The sequence below is a fragment of the Schistocerca piceifrons genome, chromosome 3 (genome assembly GCF_021461385.2).
Source record: "Schistocerca piceifrons isolate TAMUIC-IGC-003096 chromosome 3, iqSchPice1.1, whole genome shotgun sequence".
In the NCBI taxonomy this organism is placed as follows: domain Eukaryota; kingdom Metazoa; phylum Arthropoda; class Insecta; order Orthoptera; family Acrididae; genus Schistocerca; species Schistocerca piceifrons.
The window spans coordinates 492,580,392-492,599,277 of NC_060140.1; the positions used below are offsets into that span (position 1 = coordinate 492,580,392).

Here is an 18,886-nt window from a genome sequence, read left to right on the forward strand (position 1 = left end):
CAACTTGTTTTTAAAAGAACTCTTACGGTGGAAGGTTGGCAACTATATATACTAAAATGACCTTTTAAATAAAATCCATGAAATGCAGTTTTACATAAAATGTACCAACATGCTCTATATTACACATATATCGCCTCTCAAGATGATAGGCAAGATAAAAACATCATTCAGGAATTCGGCCTTTACACCTTAAGCTTTAACACCGAATCCGACAAACATGACAGAGGCAGCTTCTAACGTATGGGACATTGCCAGGGGGATTACTGAACAACCCGAATCGCCGATTGCTCTAACGCGCCCCAACTCCATAAGGGGAAAACGGACCACCAATTCATAAATAGCCACCTTCCCGCTGGTGAGCAAACGGAGAAGAATGGTGGGACAACCCCAAAACAAAGTGGCTGGTAACCTCACCAAGAAAACAAGTAGAATTTAACAAGTAAATGAAACAACATATCTCCAATCACTTAACTTCTAATAAACTGCGATTTCTGGCGAAGACCTGGCGCAGCACCCCCCACGCTCTCCCGAACCGTCCGCTGCCAGCCGCTTCAACGGACGTAGGAAGGTGCGCCGATCTCCCGTCTCACGGCGTCGCAGCTCTCCCCGGCCAGCCCGATGTCGTCGTTTGACTCCTGTTGCTCTCGTGTCGACAGCGAAGCCACTACCCCTTTCTATACGGCGCGGCCCATTGGACTCACGTGGGGACCTCACATGCACCGCCGCTCAAGGCGGACAAGTCATCTTGTGTCTCAGTGCGTGACTGACCAACCGACCGATCGAACCGCAAATGACCGTTGCCCGAGCAACTGGCGGCCTAACGCGCACACTCAGATGCAGGGACTCAGCCCCGACCGGGCGATGTGAACAGGCAACCTTTCCCTTTTCCCACCAGAGGGAGACACCACAGCGGCGCCACCGCCAGAAACGGTGGGACGTTCCCAGTCCCGCAGGCGAGTTTCCAGGTGAGGCGTTTAATAACTGCCGTCAGTAACGATATATTCGTCACTCAATTTTCCGATAGTGCATAAATCTTTGCGGCGCTCACTAGATGTGGACGATATTTCGATATAGCATTAGTAGATGTTACATTAGACAACTGAAGTGTAGCTTTGTGGAACTGTTCGCAGTTAGTTGGGAACATGACGTCCAAACTAGAATTCTTACGGAGGAAGTTGTAGAGGCGGAGTTTCATCTTGTTTGTGCGTTGGGTAGTCGGCGTTCAGACATGTTCACATTCAAATGCATCTTATCAAGAATTTTTTTCCAGTAATCCTGTCACAATATCAAAAACAGGCGCCATCCTTTACTTCCATCAGTCAGTACAGCGTTTGTATGAACTGATTTTTGTTGCTTTTTCACTACAGTATCAAGAAACACAACTGGAATCAGCCAGCTCATTCAAATACCTGGGTGTAACGATTTGTAGAAGCATGACATGGAATGAACCGTAGGATTAGTTTTAAGTAAAACATATAGCAGACTTCGGTTCATTGGTGGGATACTGGAAAAATGCAATCATTTTAGAAAGAAGACTGTTAAAAAACTAGTGCTACCTGTCCTAGAACTTTGTTCAATGTGTGAACGCATACCAGACACGACTAACAGGAGATAGTGAAGGAACACAAAAAATGTCTGCTCAACTGGCCAATGGTACAAGCTTTTTGTAAATGACTAAAGAGATTTCATGAATTCACTGTAGCTATGTTAAATGACATATTGTCACAAAATTCGACACTCCTATAGAAAAACTCGAACAGTTTTATAATGCTGCAGCCGCACTTCAAATTTCTGCCACGAGAGGGCAGCAGTGGGCAGTTAGGCAAGATGACAGGAGCCGAGAAAGTGTATGTTGTGCTTGAAAATCATTCACATCAGTCTGATGTAGCAGTGCAACGGCACAAAGATCCACCAACCTCCAACTCCATTCGACGGTCACATGCGCACTTTCAAGCTTCTGGAAGGGGAAATCAACGGATCGACCCGTAATGAGTGAAGATACAGTTGACCGCCTGCGGGTGAGTTTCGCATGTATCCCACAGAAGTGGACGAACACAGCCAGCAGAGAGCTGATCGTACCGCAACCGACCGTTTGTAAGAATTAAGAAAACGACTGAATGAAGCTGGAGCTTTACCGCGTGTTATTGCTACGAGCTCCGACTTCCAATGACAAAACCAGACGCTTTGAATTTTCGACACAGTTGCAACAACTTATGGAAGAGAATGAATTTTGTGAGAAACTCATCTTCAGTGATGAAGCAACATTTTTTTCTTAATGCCACAATCTGGGGCACTAAGAATGCCCACAGTATCGTGCAGCACATTCGACTTTCACCAAAAGATTTAAAGTTTATGGTCCTTTTTCTTCTATGAAAATCCGTTACAGGATACATGTATCTAAACATGCTCCAGCTGGAGACCGAGAGTGAAGACGTCAATATCATAGTTGTGTTCGCTGTCTGAAAGAGAACGGAGAGGTCTTCATGACTTTAAATGGGAACGTTATTCTAGCGCAGGGCAAGGAATTACGTCATGACCACTGACTGTAACGTCTAAACCTGAATGCAATACACCTAATACCATTTAAAATTCTGAAGTCTTCCATATGGCGAAATACTATCGAAGCTAATTGCAGCACAGTACAGATTGAAGTAGCGTGTTGTGGTATACATGAAATGTTTTTCGTAAATATTGTGGAGCATAACGTAAGCAAAATTTTATTAGCTGTGACATTTGTTGAGAAAGGACCGTAATACCCTTGAAAGTCTTAAGCCAAATTCATTTAGGTCGTCCACAGGTATACATTCAGCCTTTTACAACAAAACCAGATGGATAAACAGAAATTGGAAGTTGTGTAACATGGGAGAGGAGGCGAGGGGGTGGAGGTGGGGGGGGGGCAAATTTATGGGTTAATATTATCAACATAGCATCTCTCGTGCTACCAGGACAATACCAATGCTGATGGCTTGTGTTAACGCCATCTGGTTTCAGGTTACTTTTAATAAACATCTCCAGCTGGAATTAAAGTAAGCTCAAATCGAAGGCATCATTATTTTCTAGTGTAATGTTCTAGGTATTTGATATGTGACTTGAACTACTTTCCGCCTGGAAATTACGAGTTATATCCAAGATGGCGGCTTCCAAAATAGCCGCCATATTTGAGCAAAAAGTCTTTCGAAGCGAGTCTCCGCGTTCAGGCTGTATTGCTGCACTTTATTAGTTTTTCTGCAGTTGTTAACATTCATTTGAATCCACACTAATAGGAGCCCACCGTTATCTGATTTCTATCAATACAATTTTATTTGATTTCAGTTAAAGCTACGTTGCGTTAGTCTACATTATTATTCCTACAGGATTTATTTCTTCAATTTTACATTTCGATTACATGTCGATCAATTATTACACCGACAGATCGTTTCTTATACTGACTGTTAACGAAGATCCGAGCACACGGATTTGGTTCCCAGATATCGGAGTGGATCGAAGATTTCTTAAGTAATACGTACATTGCCCTCGACGACCAGTATTTATCAGAGCCATGGGTATCATCAGGAACGCCAAAGAGTAGTATGACAGGACTGCTCTTATTCTCTATATACATAAATGGTATGACGGACAGGGTGAACAGCAATTTTCGGCTGTTTGTTGATGATGCTGTGGTGCACGGAAAGTGTCGTCGTTGAGTGACTGTAGGATAAAATACGAATTAGACAAAATTCTTGGCTGGTGTGATGAATGGGAAGTTGCTCCGAATATAGAAAAATGTAAGTCAGTACACACGAGTAAGGAAAACAGACCTCTTATGCTGGAATACAGCTTTAGCAGCGTGCTGCCTGACACAGTAATATAAGGACGTTAGTATGGAGGAAGGATGGTCAGCTTCGGTTTTTGGGGAGAATTTTAGGGAAGCATGGCTCATCCATAAAGGATACCGTTTTTAGAATACTAGTGCGACCAATTTTTGGGTACTGCTCGAGTATTTGAGATCCCCACCAGGACGCATTAAAGGAAGACATCGAAGCATTTCAGAGGCGTGCTGCTATATTTGCCACCGGTTAACATGCGAGTATTATGGAAATGCTTCGTGAGCTGTAATGGTAATCACTGGAGGAAAGTCGACGTTCTCTTCGCTAGACAATATTGCGGAAATTTTGAGAACCGTAATATCAGGCCGACTGCAGATCGATTCTGTAGCCGCGAACTTGCATTTCGTCTAAGGACCACGAAGATAAGAGGAATTTGGGATCATACGGAAGAATGCACACATATGTTTATCCCTCGCTCTATTTGCAAGTGGAACAGGAAAGTAAATGCCTAGTTATGGTACAATGTACACTCCGCCATGCACCATACGGTGCATGATGTAGATATATAGACAAAGGCATTAAAGCAAATGGTGTACATTCAACCCCTATGACGCACAAAACTGAACTAGCTAATAGTAAAGATTGCCCGCGCCGTTCCTGATATTCAGGTCAAACAACAAGCAGACGCTGCTTCCAGATGGCATATTTTCTGATTTGGTTTTCAAGATAATGTAAGGTAATCACCTAAATCCCATTGTACATTGACGGACGCGGAGGAAAACATCGAAGAAAAAACTTTCGTATGGACTGAATAAATAGTCATTTCCATGGCTGTAAATGGTTTTAATGCTCATCTACGAAAGTAGGCAGCCATCTAGTCATAAGCCTCAATATAAATAACAAACCCACTCTAACGGTGTTTCTTCGCAGAATTGCTTCTTAGCGCAGACATTATTTCGCTTTCCTATTATGTAACAAAATATCTTCACAGTACGTACAAGCATCACAAAAATAAGAATTTCGTAAGTTTTCTACTTTAAAAACGGCGTACACCGTAATCTGAGGATTGCAATGCTTGACCACAGTCAGACAAGGGCTCCAACCTGGGTCGGATTGTGATGTAATATTACTTTATTGTACAGCCCAAATCGTTGTGTCGAAAACTGGGCAAGTCTTCCTTCGGCTAGTACTTATAGACAGCTCCAGATCTATTATTACTTTCAACATATGGAATTGGTCTTGGTTTACGAATTTTTCACGGAGCAAATTTGCACAGGGGCAGCACACAGATGGGAATTCCTGTTCAGACTTATGTTGTGTGTAGTTTCATAAAATCACCTAGACTGAATGGTAGTATATTTCCTTTTCTTATCTGAATCTGTGTTCAGTTTTTCATAATACTTGCGATGGAGTTTTCAATCTTAATCCTCACTCCAATTAATCAGTAAGAGCATTTCCATAGAAATAAAGCAGAAACTTTACTAATCATTTGCTCTGTAATTAGATGTCGAATGGCAGTACATGGTTATTTTCCATAGAACCGAAGAAGCGAATTTTCTGTAATATTACTACAGTATATGAGGATTCAGAACCTCTACAGCCTCACCTACACTATATGATCAAAAGTATCGGGACACCTGGATGAAAATCATTTACAAGTTCTTCAAAGGAGAGACAGCATTGGTCGTATATTTTTGTTTATTATCGCAAAATCGATTTTCGGTCACTTAGTGACCATCTTCAGTGCTGTAATATATAACTTAAATTAGTAAGCACTGGTGTCAATAAGCTTACGGCGATCACATAGTATACCCATTATCTGGTCGTAGTGCACAGGACACCATGGAGTCGCCAATCAATAAAATTTACAAGTTCGTCGCGTCGTCCCTCGGTAACGCAGGAATTCAGTATGGTGTTGCCCCATCTTTAGCCTTGATTGCAGCTTCCACTCTCCAGACAAACGTTCAATCAGGTGCAGCAAGGTTTCTTGGGGAATGGCAGCCTACTCTTCACGGAGTGCTGTACTGAAGAGAGGTATTGATGACGGTCGGTGAGGTCTGGAGCGAAGTCGGCGTTACAAAACATCCCAAAGGTGTTCTATGGGACTCAGGTCAGGACTCTGTGCAGACCAGTCCATTACAGGGATGTTATTGTCCTGTAACTACTCCGCCGCAGGCCGTACATAGGCCGTGCATATGAACAGATGCTAGATCGTGTTGAAAGATGCAATCTCTATCCCTGAATTGCTCTTCAACAATGGGCAGCAAGAAGGTCCTTAAACATCAATGTAGCCCTGCGCTGTAATAGTGCCACACAAAGCAACAAAGGGTTCAAGACCCCTCCATTAAAAACCCGACCACATCGTAACACCACCGCCTCCGAATTTTACTGTTGACACTCCACACGCTGGCAGATGACGTTCACCGGGCATTCGCCATACCCACGCCCTGCCATCGGATCGTCACACTGTGATTCGTCACTACACACTACGTTTTTCACTGTTCACTCGTCCAATGTTTCCACTCCTTACACCAAGTAAGGCGTCGTTGGGCATTTACTGGCGTAATGTGTGGCTTATGAGCAGCCGCTCGACCTTGAAATCCAAGTTTTCTCACCTCGCGCCTAACTGTTCTAGTACTTGCAGTGATCCTGTAGTAGTCTGGAATTCCCGTGTTATGGTCTGGATAGATGTCTGCCCATTACACATTACGACCCTCCAACTATCGCCAGTCTCTGTCAGTTAACAGACGAGGACGGCATGTACACTTTTGTGCTGTACGTGTCCCTTCACGTTTCCACTTCATTACCACATCGGAAACAGTGGACCTAGGGATGTTTAGGTGTGTGGAAATTTTGCGTACAGACGTATGACACAAGTGACACCCAATCACCTGACCAGGCTCGAAGTCTGTAAGTTCCATGGAGCGCCCCATTCTGCTTACTCACGATGTCTAATGACTACAAAGGTCGCTGATGTTGAGTACCTGGCTGTAGGAGGCAGCACAATGCACCTAATATGAAAAACGTGTTTTTGATGGTGTCCAGATACTTTTGATCACGCAGTTAAGGTAGTACATACATAGATGGGTCATTCACGCATTCCATGAATTTTCCTGGTCTTCATTATTGGTTGTAAATGAAAACTGTCCGTGCTTCTTGTAGGGCATCAGAGATGTGACAACGAGAATAAGAAATTTGTCAGTGAGATAGTAACGCAATTCGCATTGATTTTATTTTTAATCACTGTGAAGCACATAATATTTGTATTATTGTCTATACTGTTACTAGCAAAAATTCCTTGTCATAGAGTAGGAGGTTCGGAAGCATAAGTAACTGATTTTAATCTTTGAAGTCTCCTCAGTTCAAGTAAGAACAAGTTAAACACAGTCTTGTGAGGGATATTTCTGTAAAGACGCTATGTGTGTTGTCACTTGTAAGCGAGAGCTTTCTGTAAGTTTGATTCTGAGATGAAATGGAAAACTTACTTGGACATAACCAGATAATATCAGCGTTTTGGTAACAGAACAAATAAATATAAACATCAATTTATCATGAAAAGTCACTTTATTTTCTCCACTGCTGTGCACATGTCAGCGAAACAGTGGGTAAATAAATAGTTGGCTTTTTATGAAGTGCGTCTCCTAGAAGTAGTGCGTCTTGACGACGGCGGGAGCTGCAGCGTAGGCTACAGGGGCGTGGTAAGCGGGGGCGGCGTAGGCTACAGCAGGGGCGGCGTAGGCAACAGCGGGGGCGGCGACGGCGGCCTTGACGACAGCGGGGGCGGCGTAGGCCACGGGGGCGGCGGCCACCGCGGGGGCGGTATAGGCGACAGCAGGCGCGCCCAGGAAGCCGGGGGCGGCGGCGGCGACGGCCAGCACGGCGGCGAGGACGATCTGCGTTGACAAAGAATGTGTTACAATATCAATAGAATATTATGATTATTTTAAATGGACGAAAGTCCACTACTAACGGGTTGGAATATGTTTTGAAAATATTTCGCTGTTAATGCAGTTTGAAGTTAGAACAAAGAAAACTGGTATTTTGTTTCTCTGCCAGAAACAAAGCAATGCGTGTTTCAACATTTTTGGAAATTTAACCTCTATAGGGGTAAAATAGCGGGAGAAAGCTTTTTTTAAAACAAACCATTATTAAAGAACTACTAAAACATTTTCAAAGCTGCATCTAAGGAAATTGGTATTTGATTTATCGGTTACAAATAAAAAATACATGTGTCAGTATTATTTGGAAATTCAACCATTAACAGAGAGGAATGGGAGACGAAAAATTTTATCCGCTAAGGACAGAAACTTGATATTTGGAGAGGGTGTTGATCTTATACTGTAGGCGTTGTTTAAGGGGGGTTTGTTCGAAATTCCATACCTAAGGGGATGAAGTAGGGGATGACAGAATTTTCGAAAATGCGTCAGTTTTAAGTAAATAGCTAAAAATACTATAAATGGTATTTGGTTTCACTGTAGCAAATAAAAAAAAATTACATGCTTCATCATTTTTGGAAAGTCCACCACTAAGGGGGTAAAATAGGTAGGTGAAACTATATTTTGAAAATGAAGTATTATTTAAGTACTACTAAAGCATTTTAAAGCTTCCTCTATGAAAATTTTTAATTGAGTTAAGCAAAACTTGTTTTAGCGTTTTTAGAAATTCAACCCCCAAGGCGGTGAAACACGGGATAAAATTTTTTACTAAAATACTTCATTATTTAAAACATATTTAAAGCTAAATCTATAAAAATTGGTATTTGATTTCTAAAGAAATATGTGTTAGGAAGTGAAAGCTTTTGTCGAAATATCACCACAAGAACTCAAAAGAAAGGACTAACAAAGACCTCTGACTCTAGCTATCGAAACCGCTCCTATGGCTTCAGCAGCGTGAACAGTTTAGAAGATGCTGCAATTTGTAGATAACATAAAAATTCGATTAAAGAAAACAAAAAAATTCTGTGCAGACCGTACAGTGTACGCGAGCTAAGCAGCGGGCACTAGACTAGTACATTATATATTACCTTCAGTTTTCAGTGTTGCAGTATTCTAATACGTCCACAGTGGACAGCAAATATCTACTAACGTTAGTATGAGAAAGAATAGAAAAACCGAATACGGTATTGAGATAGTCGGTCTAATTCTATAAACAATTAGGAGCAACTAAGCGGATTTCTTCTGTAGGCAGGATTGAAACCAAACCTGCCAGATCCGCTTGCCGGTAGCTCAAGCGCAAGCTAACTAATCACTGTACACTCAGATCGCTACTGTGGTGAATAGTTTAATTTTATATGGAGACTGTCGTAGTATTAACTGGTGTCTGCAGTGTAGCGGTCTCTGGATGCACTCACCAGCTTGTACATGTTGTGAGGTGTGGTGATGTCAGCGGCTGGCGACTACTGTGCCGGGACCAGCCTCTCGCCGCCTTTTATACTTGCCCGCGCCCCCGCCACGGACCTGCCTCATTGCCAACAGCCGAGCATTCTGCGTAACACCTTGCCGGATACGCCCATCAGTTGGGCCACGCACGGTCGAAACCAGGCAGCCGTGTCCCTGTTTCTATGCATACATGTGTTTACAGCTGCGACATCTTAAGAGCCTTCGAGAATGTTCCTTAAAAGCGTGCGCGAAGTTACATATAACATACAATCGGTAGCAATTATACAGGTTGAGTCAGGAGGATAGGTACATGCTTTTAGGGGTGACAGTATTAGTGATTCTAAACCGAAAACTTCATATGGACGTATCCCCTATTCTGATTTGTTTCCGAGATAGAGCACATTTAATATAATTTTGTACGTTTTTCTTGAATAACTAGAAAACTGCACACTCCACCAAAAACGTGTCGCAGTACAAAATTAAACTGCATTAAATTTCCTACAAAAAAGTTCCTATTCATTTTTTTCCCTCTAGAATTAATGTTTTGTGCGAAGGGAGCACGAGAATGTTGAAAAACTCGCTCGACGCGCATGCGTCGCTGTAGGTTACGTAGTTTTTGTAGGCGAATTTGAGGTAGTTTCCCGACTTGATTTACCACAAGTGTCCCGTATCAAACTGTTTATCTCAACTTGCTACCTCAATATGTTACCTCAAATTGGCCTACGAAAACTACCTAAGCTACACCTCATGCACGTCGAGATAGTTTTTTCAACATTCTCGCGCTCTCTTCGAACAAACGATTAGTTCTAGAGAAAAATATGAATAAGACCGTTTTTGTAGGAAATTTAATATAGTTTAATATTGTTCTGCAATACGTTTTTGCTGGAGGATATGGTTTTCGAGTTATTCAAGAAAAACGTACCGAAGTGATATTAAATGTGGTCTATCTCGGAAACCATTTGGAACAGGGCATACGTCCATAAGAAGTTTTTTGTTTAGAACAGCTAATACTACCACCCCTCAAAGCATGTACCTTTCCTCCTGACTTACCCTGTATACCAGGCGTACCAGAGCTTACTATACTTCATTAATTGTTTAACATCTAAATCGCCGATCATATAAACTGGTAATACCTGGAATAAGAAACATCCCTTGGATTTTCGGTATACTGCAGAAGTATCTGATTCCCGACAGTAACAGTAATTGAGGTTAGCTCACTAATCAATAGATGTTGACTGCTAATCAAAGTGACATACACTCGGTACTTGATTTATTGTCACAGAGCCTGTACGACGTTATGAATTCACCCTGAATCAGAACAGCAGTTTGCCGGCTGTTGTGGCGGAGCGGTTCTAGGCGCTTCAGTCTGAAACCGCGAGACCGCTACGCAGGTTCAAATTTTGCCTCGTTCGTTGATGTGTGTGTTGTCCTTAGGTTAGTTAGGTTTAAGTAGTTCTATGTTGTAGGGGACTCATGACCTCAGCTGTTAAGACCCATAGTGCTCAGAGCCATTTGAACCATTTAGAACAGCAATTTATCGTCGCATTACATGTTGTGAACACCATGTGATGTAGCTGAACCCCGCGAGAGAATACGGGAAGCGACTGCCACAGTCGACGATGCCACCCTGGGACGGGTATGGCAAGAATTCGATTACCGTATTGACGTGTGTCGGGTAACTCACGATTCGCATATCGAATGTTTGTAAAAAAGCTTTCAGAGTTTCTCTCCAAAATGCAATATGTATGACATCTGTACAAAGTATAATTCTTGTGCAATAAGTAATTGAAAGTGTTCCCGGACTTTTTGTACACCCTGTATTACATTTACAAATATGACTGATGCTTCAAAAGAACCGCAAACTCAGAGATACTGATTTGTGTCCACCAGTAGGCGTCACGAGTGCAATGCCATGACAAAATGGCGACGAAAGAGGAAAACAGTTTTTGTGTGTTGGAATATACGAGGTATTTATCTGTTACAACAGTCCAGCGTGCATTCAGAAGGAGTTATGCAAAATAACCACAATGAAAAAAGAGGATTCTGCGTCGGTATTCACAATTTAGGGACAATGTAGAGGGAAGAAGTACCGGTCGGCCAAGTGCGCCTGATGGAACAGTAGAGAGAGTGAGCGGAAATTTCGAACGCAGTAAAAAAAGAAAGATCGTGCAACAGTTACAACCGGAAGATTGTGATCGACGTCTTCAATTCTTCATCACAATGGCGGAAGTACTAAAGGATGGACATTTCGCCTGCAAGCTGATATTCCGTCACGAAGGAACCTTCCATTTATCTGGAAACGTTAATCGCCACAATACGAGAGTGTGGGGTGCAGAAAATCCTCATGAAATTGTGGCGCATGAACGAGATTCGTCGAAAGTTAAGGTTTTCAATGGAATGTCACAATCGAAGTTGAATGAGCCATTTTTCTTTTGTGTGAAGACTGTGACGGGTACATCTGATCTTGATATGGTGCTGTTGAGGTTTTTTCCGTAGCTGACTGCGTATTACGAGAACTTCATCTTCCAGCAAGACGGGTCACACCTTCATTGTGGCATCGGTTTTTGTCGCAATGTAACTGAGGAACTTCCGCACCACTGGATTGGGCGTAGTGCTCAAGATGATGTGGCTGTGTTCTTTTGGTTCCCCCTGATTTAACTCCTCGTGACTTCTCACTGTGGGGATTCGTTTAGGAAGAAACTAACGCAGCCCCACTGCCAAGAACACTGCAGCAACTCAGAGAACGCATCAATTCGGCTTGATGACCATTGACAGGATGTGCCACATAAGGTACGGAACAAACTTACTGCCTCTCGAAGATGTGTTGTATGGTCAGAAGTGCACTCATAGAATATTTGTAGAGAGCAAAATGCAATCTGGTGAGTTTACGGCTATATTCATGCATCAATGATATCTGCACCTGTAACACGTCGGAAAATGCAGAGCTTCGAAAACGAGTAAATCGTTTATAGCAGCCCTGTATAATAAACAGCATGTATGACTAAAACTGTGTGCCATACCGGTACTCGAACACGCTTCCGTACTGTTTTAATCTGCCAGGAAGTTTGAAAGCTGCACGCGCTCTACTGTAGAGTGAAAATTCATTCCGGAAACTAATATGATAGTCAACAACAGACGTTGCGTTTTTTTTTTTAACTGGATTGTGAAGAACAGTTTCTCTATCGCCTTAATTTCGTTCCATGGAATCACACGACGGATTTTGTTTCACTCATCATTTTTTTAAAACTTTATGCTGGAATACGAACTTAATTCTTCTCTTTGACAGTTTGGTTTGTATGAATAAGAACCTCAGAAAAGCTTTAAGTCCATTCTTCTCTCCTTCAGATTACGCCAACTCCACAGACGAGAACATTGTAAACACAAGGCAGTGAACAGTTTTACAAATTACAATTATACTTAGATCAATTCGTGACTCAGCTGTCCTCAGTGGTAACGTAAAAGAATTATAGAACCCACAGAATAGAGTGAACAGACTAATGAGCATAGAATATGGGCTGAGAGGAAACTAATGAGGACAAGAAGTCTTGAGGAGCTCCAGATTGTCGGTAAGTTCGACATGAAAACTTCAGACCACGTTGTAGACACAGTGAATCAAAATGGCGCATGACAGAAGCAAGGAGGATCTTAGAAGTTGACTAAAAAGGTAAATAGAGCGTTACACGCTGAAGGAAATCCAGTGCGGAGAGTCACTGACCTGAATTTGAGGAAGAAATAAATGATGCTGTACGTCTGAAGCACTGCATTGCATAGAAGCGAATCATGGAGTGTGGGAAACCGGGAAAAAGAGAATCGAAGCACTTCAGATGTGATGCCACAGACGGATGCTGAGAATTAAACGAATAAGAAATTACATTCCCTGGGAATCGACGAGGAAAGGAATACGTGGTAAGCGCAGATAACGAGAAACAGGATTATAGGACATGGGCTACATAGCAGAGAATAACGTCCACTGTCCCACAAGGTTGAGTAGAGAGCAAGAACTGTAGGGGAATGCAGAGATTACAGTACATCCAGCATATAATTGAGGACATTGGTTGTAAGTGGTACTCTGAGATGAAGTTGATGGCATGAAGAAGAATGTAATTGAAGTAGTTGCTGCTATTTCCAAAAAAATTCTCATTGTTCTCCATGGCTAAAATACTCACAGGTACCTTAAAACTAGGTAACTTTGTGGCCCTTTTAGCACTTTTTATTACAAAACCCAATATAAATACACTCCTGGAAATTGAAATAAGAACACCGTGAATTCATTGTCCCAGGAAGGGGAAACTTTATTGACACATTCCTGGGGTCAGATACATCACATGATCACACTGACAGAACCACAGGCACATAGACACAGGCAACAGAGCATGCACAATGTCGGCACTAGTACAGTGTATATCCACCTTTCGCAGCAATGCAGGCTGCTATTCTCCCATGGCTTGCCATGCCATTTCCACCCGGCGCCTCAGTTGGACCAGCGTTCGTGCTGGACGTGCAGACCGCGTGAGACGACGCTTCATCCAGTCCCAAACATGCTCAATGGGGGACAGATCCGGAGATCTTGCTGGCCAGGGTAGTTGACTTACACCTTCTAGAGCACGTTGGGTGGCACGGGATACATGCGGACGTGCATTGTCCTGTTGGAACAGCAAGTTCCCTTGCCGGTCTAGGAATGGTAGAACGATGGGTTCGATGACGGTTTGGATGTACCGTGCACTATTCAGTGTCCCCTCGACGATCACCAGTGGTGTACGGCCAGTGTAGGAGATCGCTCCCCACACCATGATGCCAGGTGTTGGCCCTGTGTGCCTCGGTCGTATGCAGTCCTGATTGTGGCGCTCACCTGCACGGCGCCAAACACGCATACTACCATCATTGGCACCAAGGCAGAAGCGACTCTCATCGCTGAAGACGACACGTCTCCATTCGTCCCTCCATTCACGCCTGTCGCGACACCACTGGAGGCGGGCTGCACGATGTTGGGGCGTGAGCGGAAGACGGCCTAACGGTGTGCGGGACCGTAGCCCAGCTTCATGGATACGGTTGCGAATGGTCCTCGCCGATACCCCAGGAGCAACAGTGTCCTTAATTTGCTGGGAAGTGGCGGTGCGGTCCCCTACGGCACTGCGTAGGATCCTACGGTCTTGGCGTGCATCCGTGCGTCGCTGCGGTCCGATCCCAGGTCGACGGGCACGTGCACCTTCCGCCGACCACTGGCGACAACATCGATGTACTGTGGAGACCTCACGACCCACGTGTTGAGCAATTCGTCGGTACGTCCACCCGGCCTCCCGCATGCCCACTATACGCCCTCGCTCAAAGTCCGTCAACTGCACATACGGTTCACGTCCACGCTGTCGCGGCATGCTACCAGTGTTAAAGACTGCGATGGAGCTCCGTAAGCCACGGCAAACTGGCTGACACTGACGGCGGCGGTGCACAAATGCTGCGCAGCTAGCGCCATTCGACGGCCAACACCGCGGTTCCTGGTGTGTTCGCTGTGCCGTGCGTGTGATCATTGCTTGTACAGCCCTCTCGCAGTGTCCGGAGCAAGTATGGTGGGTCTGACACACCGGTGTCAATGTGTTCTTTTTTCCATTTCCAGGAGTGTATGTACCGCGACATTTACATTCCAGTTGTGTGCGATTTCAGAATCTTTATCCTTTATTTTCATGTGTATCGAATCGAGGTATTTGGAATATGGAACATTAGTTGTCACAAATTTATCCCCTCTCTTAGGATAATATTGTGAGCTGATGTCTAAGACAAGGAAAGTAGTTAAATTCATATGTCACAAAGAAAAATCTTGTGTTCGTCTATAACACACAGTTATTGCTTTATCACAAATTTTCCCAATTTTTGGGTTATCCATACACAGAAACAACATTTGTCACAAGGTTCGTCATTTGGTGAAATATTTTACTTATTTCTTAAAATAAAAATAATTATAGGTCTGTCTTCATTCAAACAAAATATGAATGAAAAAGAGAAGAAAAGTAAACTGCAGAAGCAAGGTAATTAAACAAAACTTTTACGCTCTTATTTACACATCTCTTCACTGGATCTATATGAGAAATGAACAGGTAACAAAACTTACATTTTACACGATGTCCTCTAAGCAAGATAATTAGTTCAATCTGTTAGACACTTATTTACAAGTGCAGTGGAATTAGATAAACCAAAGTCGTGACGTATTTAACACAATTTTCTGAGCTGCTGTATGTCAGACTTAGAAACAAAGTATTTTACCAAACCAATCACAAATATATCTAGTTTAATTAATGAGATTTGTTTCTACAGATTAAATTCCTACACTTGTTTCTGCATGTATGTGTGCTAGCACAAAGCTACCTCAGTACGCTACGGAAATCGTTTTTAGTTTCCAAAGGATGAAGAAAATTTTTGCAAAATTGGCCTCTTATACATAATGGCCTGCACAGATAAATTACTTGTATCCGCTTACTTTCGGTTAGTCAGCTCTTCAAAGTTACGGGAGGAACAGAAAGTTTCCAACAAATCTGCAAACTAGTTTTGCCATTAGGATAAAGAATGGCATTGTTACCATCTCACGTGTAATGCACGTACATGTAGCCTCCATCAATAATGGCAGCAAACCAGAGTTACAGTACAGAGCTACTATAAATAATACCTTCGTTTTGAAAGTTCTGTATTTTCCTAAGTGTTAGATACACAAATATGACTGATGCATGAATAGAACTGTAAACTCACCGAGTTTGCATTGTGCTCACAAATAAGCGTTACGAGTGCAATGCGTTGACGAAATGGCGAGAAGCCTAAAAAGGAGTTTTTCGGTGTTGGAATTTGCGAGATATTTATCTTGTTAAAACACTGCAGAGCGCATTCAGCAGGAATCATGGAAAAGAACAGACATTTAAACAGATCATATTGCGTTGGCATCGACAATTTTGTGTCCACTGGTTGTCCTGTAAACAGAAAAGTACCGGTCAACCAAGTGTGGCGGATGGAACAGTGGAGAGGGAGAATGTAAGTTTCGTACGCAGTCCAAGAAAATCATGGGTTTGTATTATAAAATATAGTGTGATATTAAAACTTTGTGACAGACAGGGAAGAGAGCGCGCTGTTGTCACATACTTATGAGTCAGTCATCAAGTTATCCAGTTTCATAGTACCTTTTAAAAGTCGTATTCTTAACCAACACATACTAAAATTTAAAAAGAAAACAATAATATTCGAACAATATCAATGAAAATCTCAGTCTCTATACTGGGTATTAGTTATCTCTTCCAGAGATCTGAAACACTGACAGGACATTGGTACGTTACTTTTACTCAGGTACTTTAGTGCGTAGTACGTTTACTACCCATGCGACTCGTGGTTTCCACCAGACGATGAATTGCATTGAATCACGCTTTGAAGCAGAGTGTCCTAGTGCGGGAGTATCTATTCTTCCATGCTAATCTACGAAATTAGACTGGGTACTTCTGGCAACTGATGGGCCAATTGAAACTTCTTGACCCAACGATTGAGTTATTTGTATCGCACATAATGCCGTCTTATCCCACATCAGAAGTAACACATACCTGTTAGGAAACGTTAATTCTAGTGTAAAAACATTCCTGAGAAAAGAGTGGTTTCCCAATATCTACTCATTACATGCAAACCTCGTTTTCTGTCAGGTAGTATCCTTTTGAGGTCCACAATCCCGTCCACTATTACCGCAGCTGACCTACAGTCGAAACGTTGATAGGATCTGTATCTAAGACGATTAAGTACAGCAACGCCCTTAAGGAGACACGTGCTTTCCTTCTTAGTAGACAAACCACTCTGTTTCGGAGATGTTCCGTAACGTACACTAGTATTATTTACGAATTTTAAGTATTTTACGATTATGTTATGTGTGCCGGTCCTGGAATTCCTCTCCAAGAGCGTGGTTTTCTACAGCTACGCTCTTGTTCGCTGACCGACAACAAGCGAATGCTCTAGGTGGGTGAAAAGTAACCTAAAATTGTGACGAGTAAGCATCAGCTGGTCGAGACAGGTGGGATCTATAAAGGAGAAGCTTCTCATGGAGAACGTATAAAGATTCAATATTACATAAACAACTCAAAAGAACTTTGTTCCTCCTACATATTGAAGTGTGTGAACTTTAAAAAGAGTAGGGAAACTACATGAAACTAAAAGAATATGTTTATTCTGAAACAAAAACGAATCAATAACCACCAGAAAGGCAGTTTGTTCGAAAGTGCGCAATCTTTGCTAATTTGTGAAATCAAAATCTGTTGCAGGCTACAATCAGTATCGAATATCTCCATCTCGTCCATTGTAATAGGCTTGGAAACTCCTTAGAACACTGTTCACCGGTGGTTGATACGTTGCTGCTCATACATAACCCAATCTTCAACGTGGACTATATAGATCCAATGAATGAGTAAGGTTTCTGCAAAGACACACTGCACGTTTCAGCTGGTGTCAAGCATTTTCGATGGGGTTCGTGTCAGGAGAACCGCAGGAAGTTATCCTGACATCCAGTTACCGTCGACAGTGACGAGAGCCGTCCAGTTTCGTTTCATGATACCGGCCCAAACAGTGACTAACCGATCTCCCATCGTCAGGCTTAGCCCAATTCTGAAGTTGCCTTTGATCCAACTTTCATTACATCTGTTCCCTTTTCCACCTTATTCGCCTACCTCGTTACTGGAGACTTGTATTTCTGTCTGTAATGAATACCTAGATGAAAAACAGTCAAGGTTTCCAAAATACCTTACAGTAGCCAACAAAAAGGCTGCGACCAGTTCTCTTGCACTTGGATCGGGGCAATAATTTGTAGGCAGAGACGATCAACTATTGTTTACAAGCTAGTGCGACGCCGCCAAGAAGATCTTCAGCGTTGTACATCTGATGATAGGGGTCGGTTACTCGATTTACGTTACCGTGATGTACGAAAATTCCTGCTATGCACTACTAACAACAAAAACATGAACGGATGAGGCAACAATGCACCCACGATAAAAAAAGGCATATTGCTCAAAGTAAAATTAGCATTAGCAATATTTGTTTGGATATTGCTAGAGTGACGCCAGAAACATCTGCTCACATCCATACATCCATCCGTCTGAAATGATGGACAATGCTGTCTCAGAAAAAGATTAGAAAACATAAATTAAAAATTCCAAAAGAGAACCCCTGAGACAAAATAACCTCTAAAAGTAATAAATAATTTGTATTCGCCCTTTAAGTTTAATATAAGTAGTAATATTTTGATTCAAGCGTCGTTGCGTCAGGTAATCGCTACATAAATTTAAAAAAATAAAAAATTAATCAGAAGTTAACAGCAGCTATCCTTTCTAGAACAACATACTTTCATCGTTGCTGGTTTTAAGACTCTTCCGTTTGGCGTCAGTTCTGGACGGCCCGCATCCATACTTCAAAATAGCTAGCGAAGTTATAATTACTTATTATACAAAATATGAAAACTAATCCATCTTTAATATGCTTAACATTGTTAAAGAATAGAGTAACCTATTTATTTTATATCGTATTTTTACATAATTACGTACGAACTTAGTTTCATGCAACTTGTACATAAACCAGGTGGCAGTTGTAAGAGACGAGGTATATGAAAGGGATGCAGTGACAGAGAATGGAGTGAGACAGGATTGTAGCCTTTCCTCGATGTTAGTCGATCTGTACATTGAGCAAACGTTAAAGGAAACC

The 18,886-nt window shown here is 42.4% G+C and overlaps 1 protein-coding gene across 1 annotated transcript in view; it reads right to left on the reverse strand.

Annotated features, from left to right (window-relative positions):
- Positions 1 to 7,351: 7,351 nt before the first annotated feature.
- Positions 7,352 to 18,886, reverse strand: part of LOC124788769 (cuticle protein 16.5-like) — a 37,945-nt gene continuing 26,410 nt past the window's right edge. The window contains exons 3-4 of the mRNA XM_047256052.1: positions 13,351 to 13,423; positions 7,352 to 7,699 (exon numbers count right to left, since the gene is read on the reverse strand). Coding sequence (XP_047112008.1) covers positions 7,448 to 7,699; positions 13,351 to 13,423 — 325 coding nt within the window. The 3' untranslated portion in view covers positions 7,352 to 7,447. The remainder of the gene's footprint in view (positions 7,700 to 13,350; positions 13,424 to 18,886) is intronic.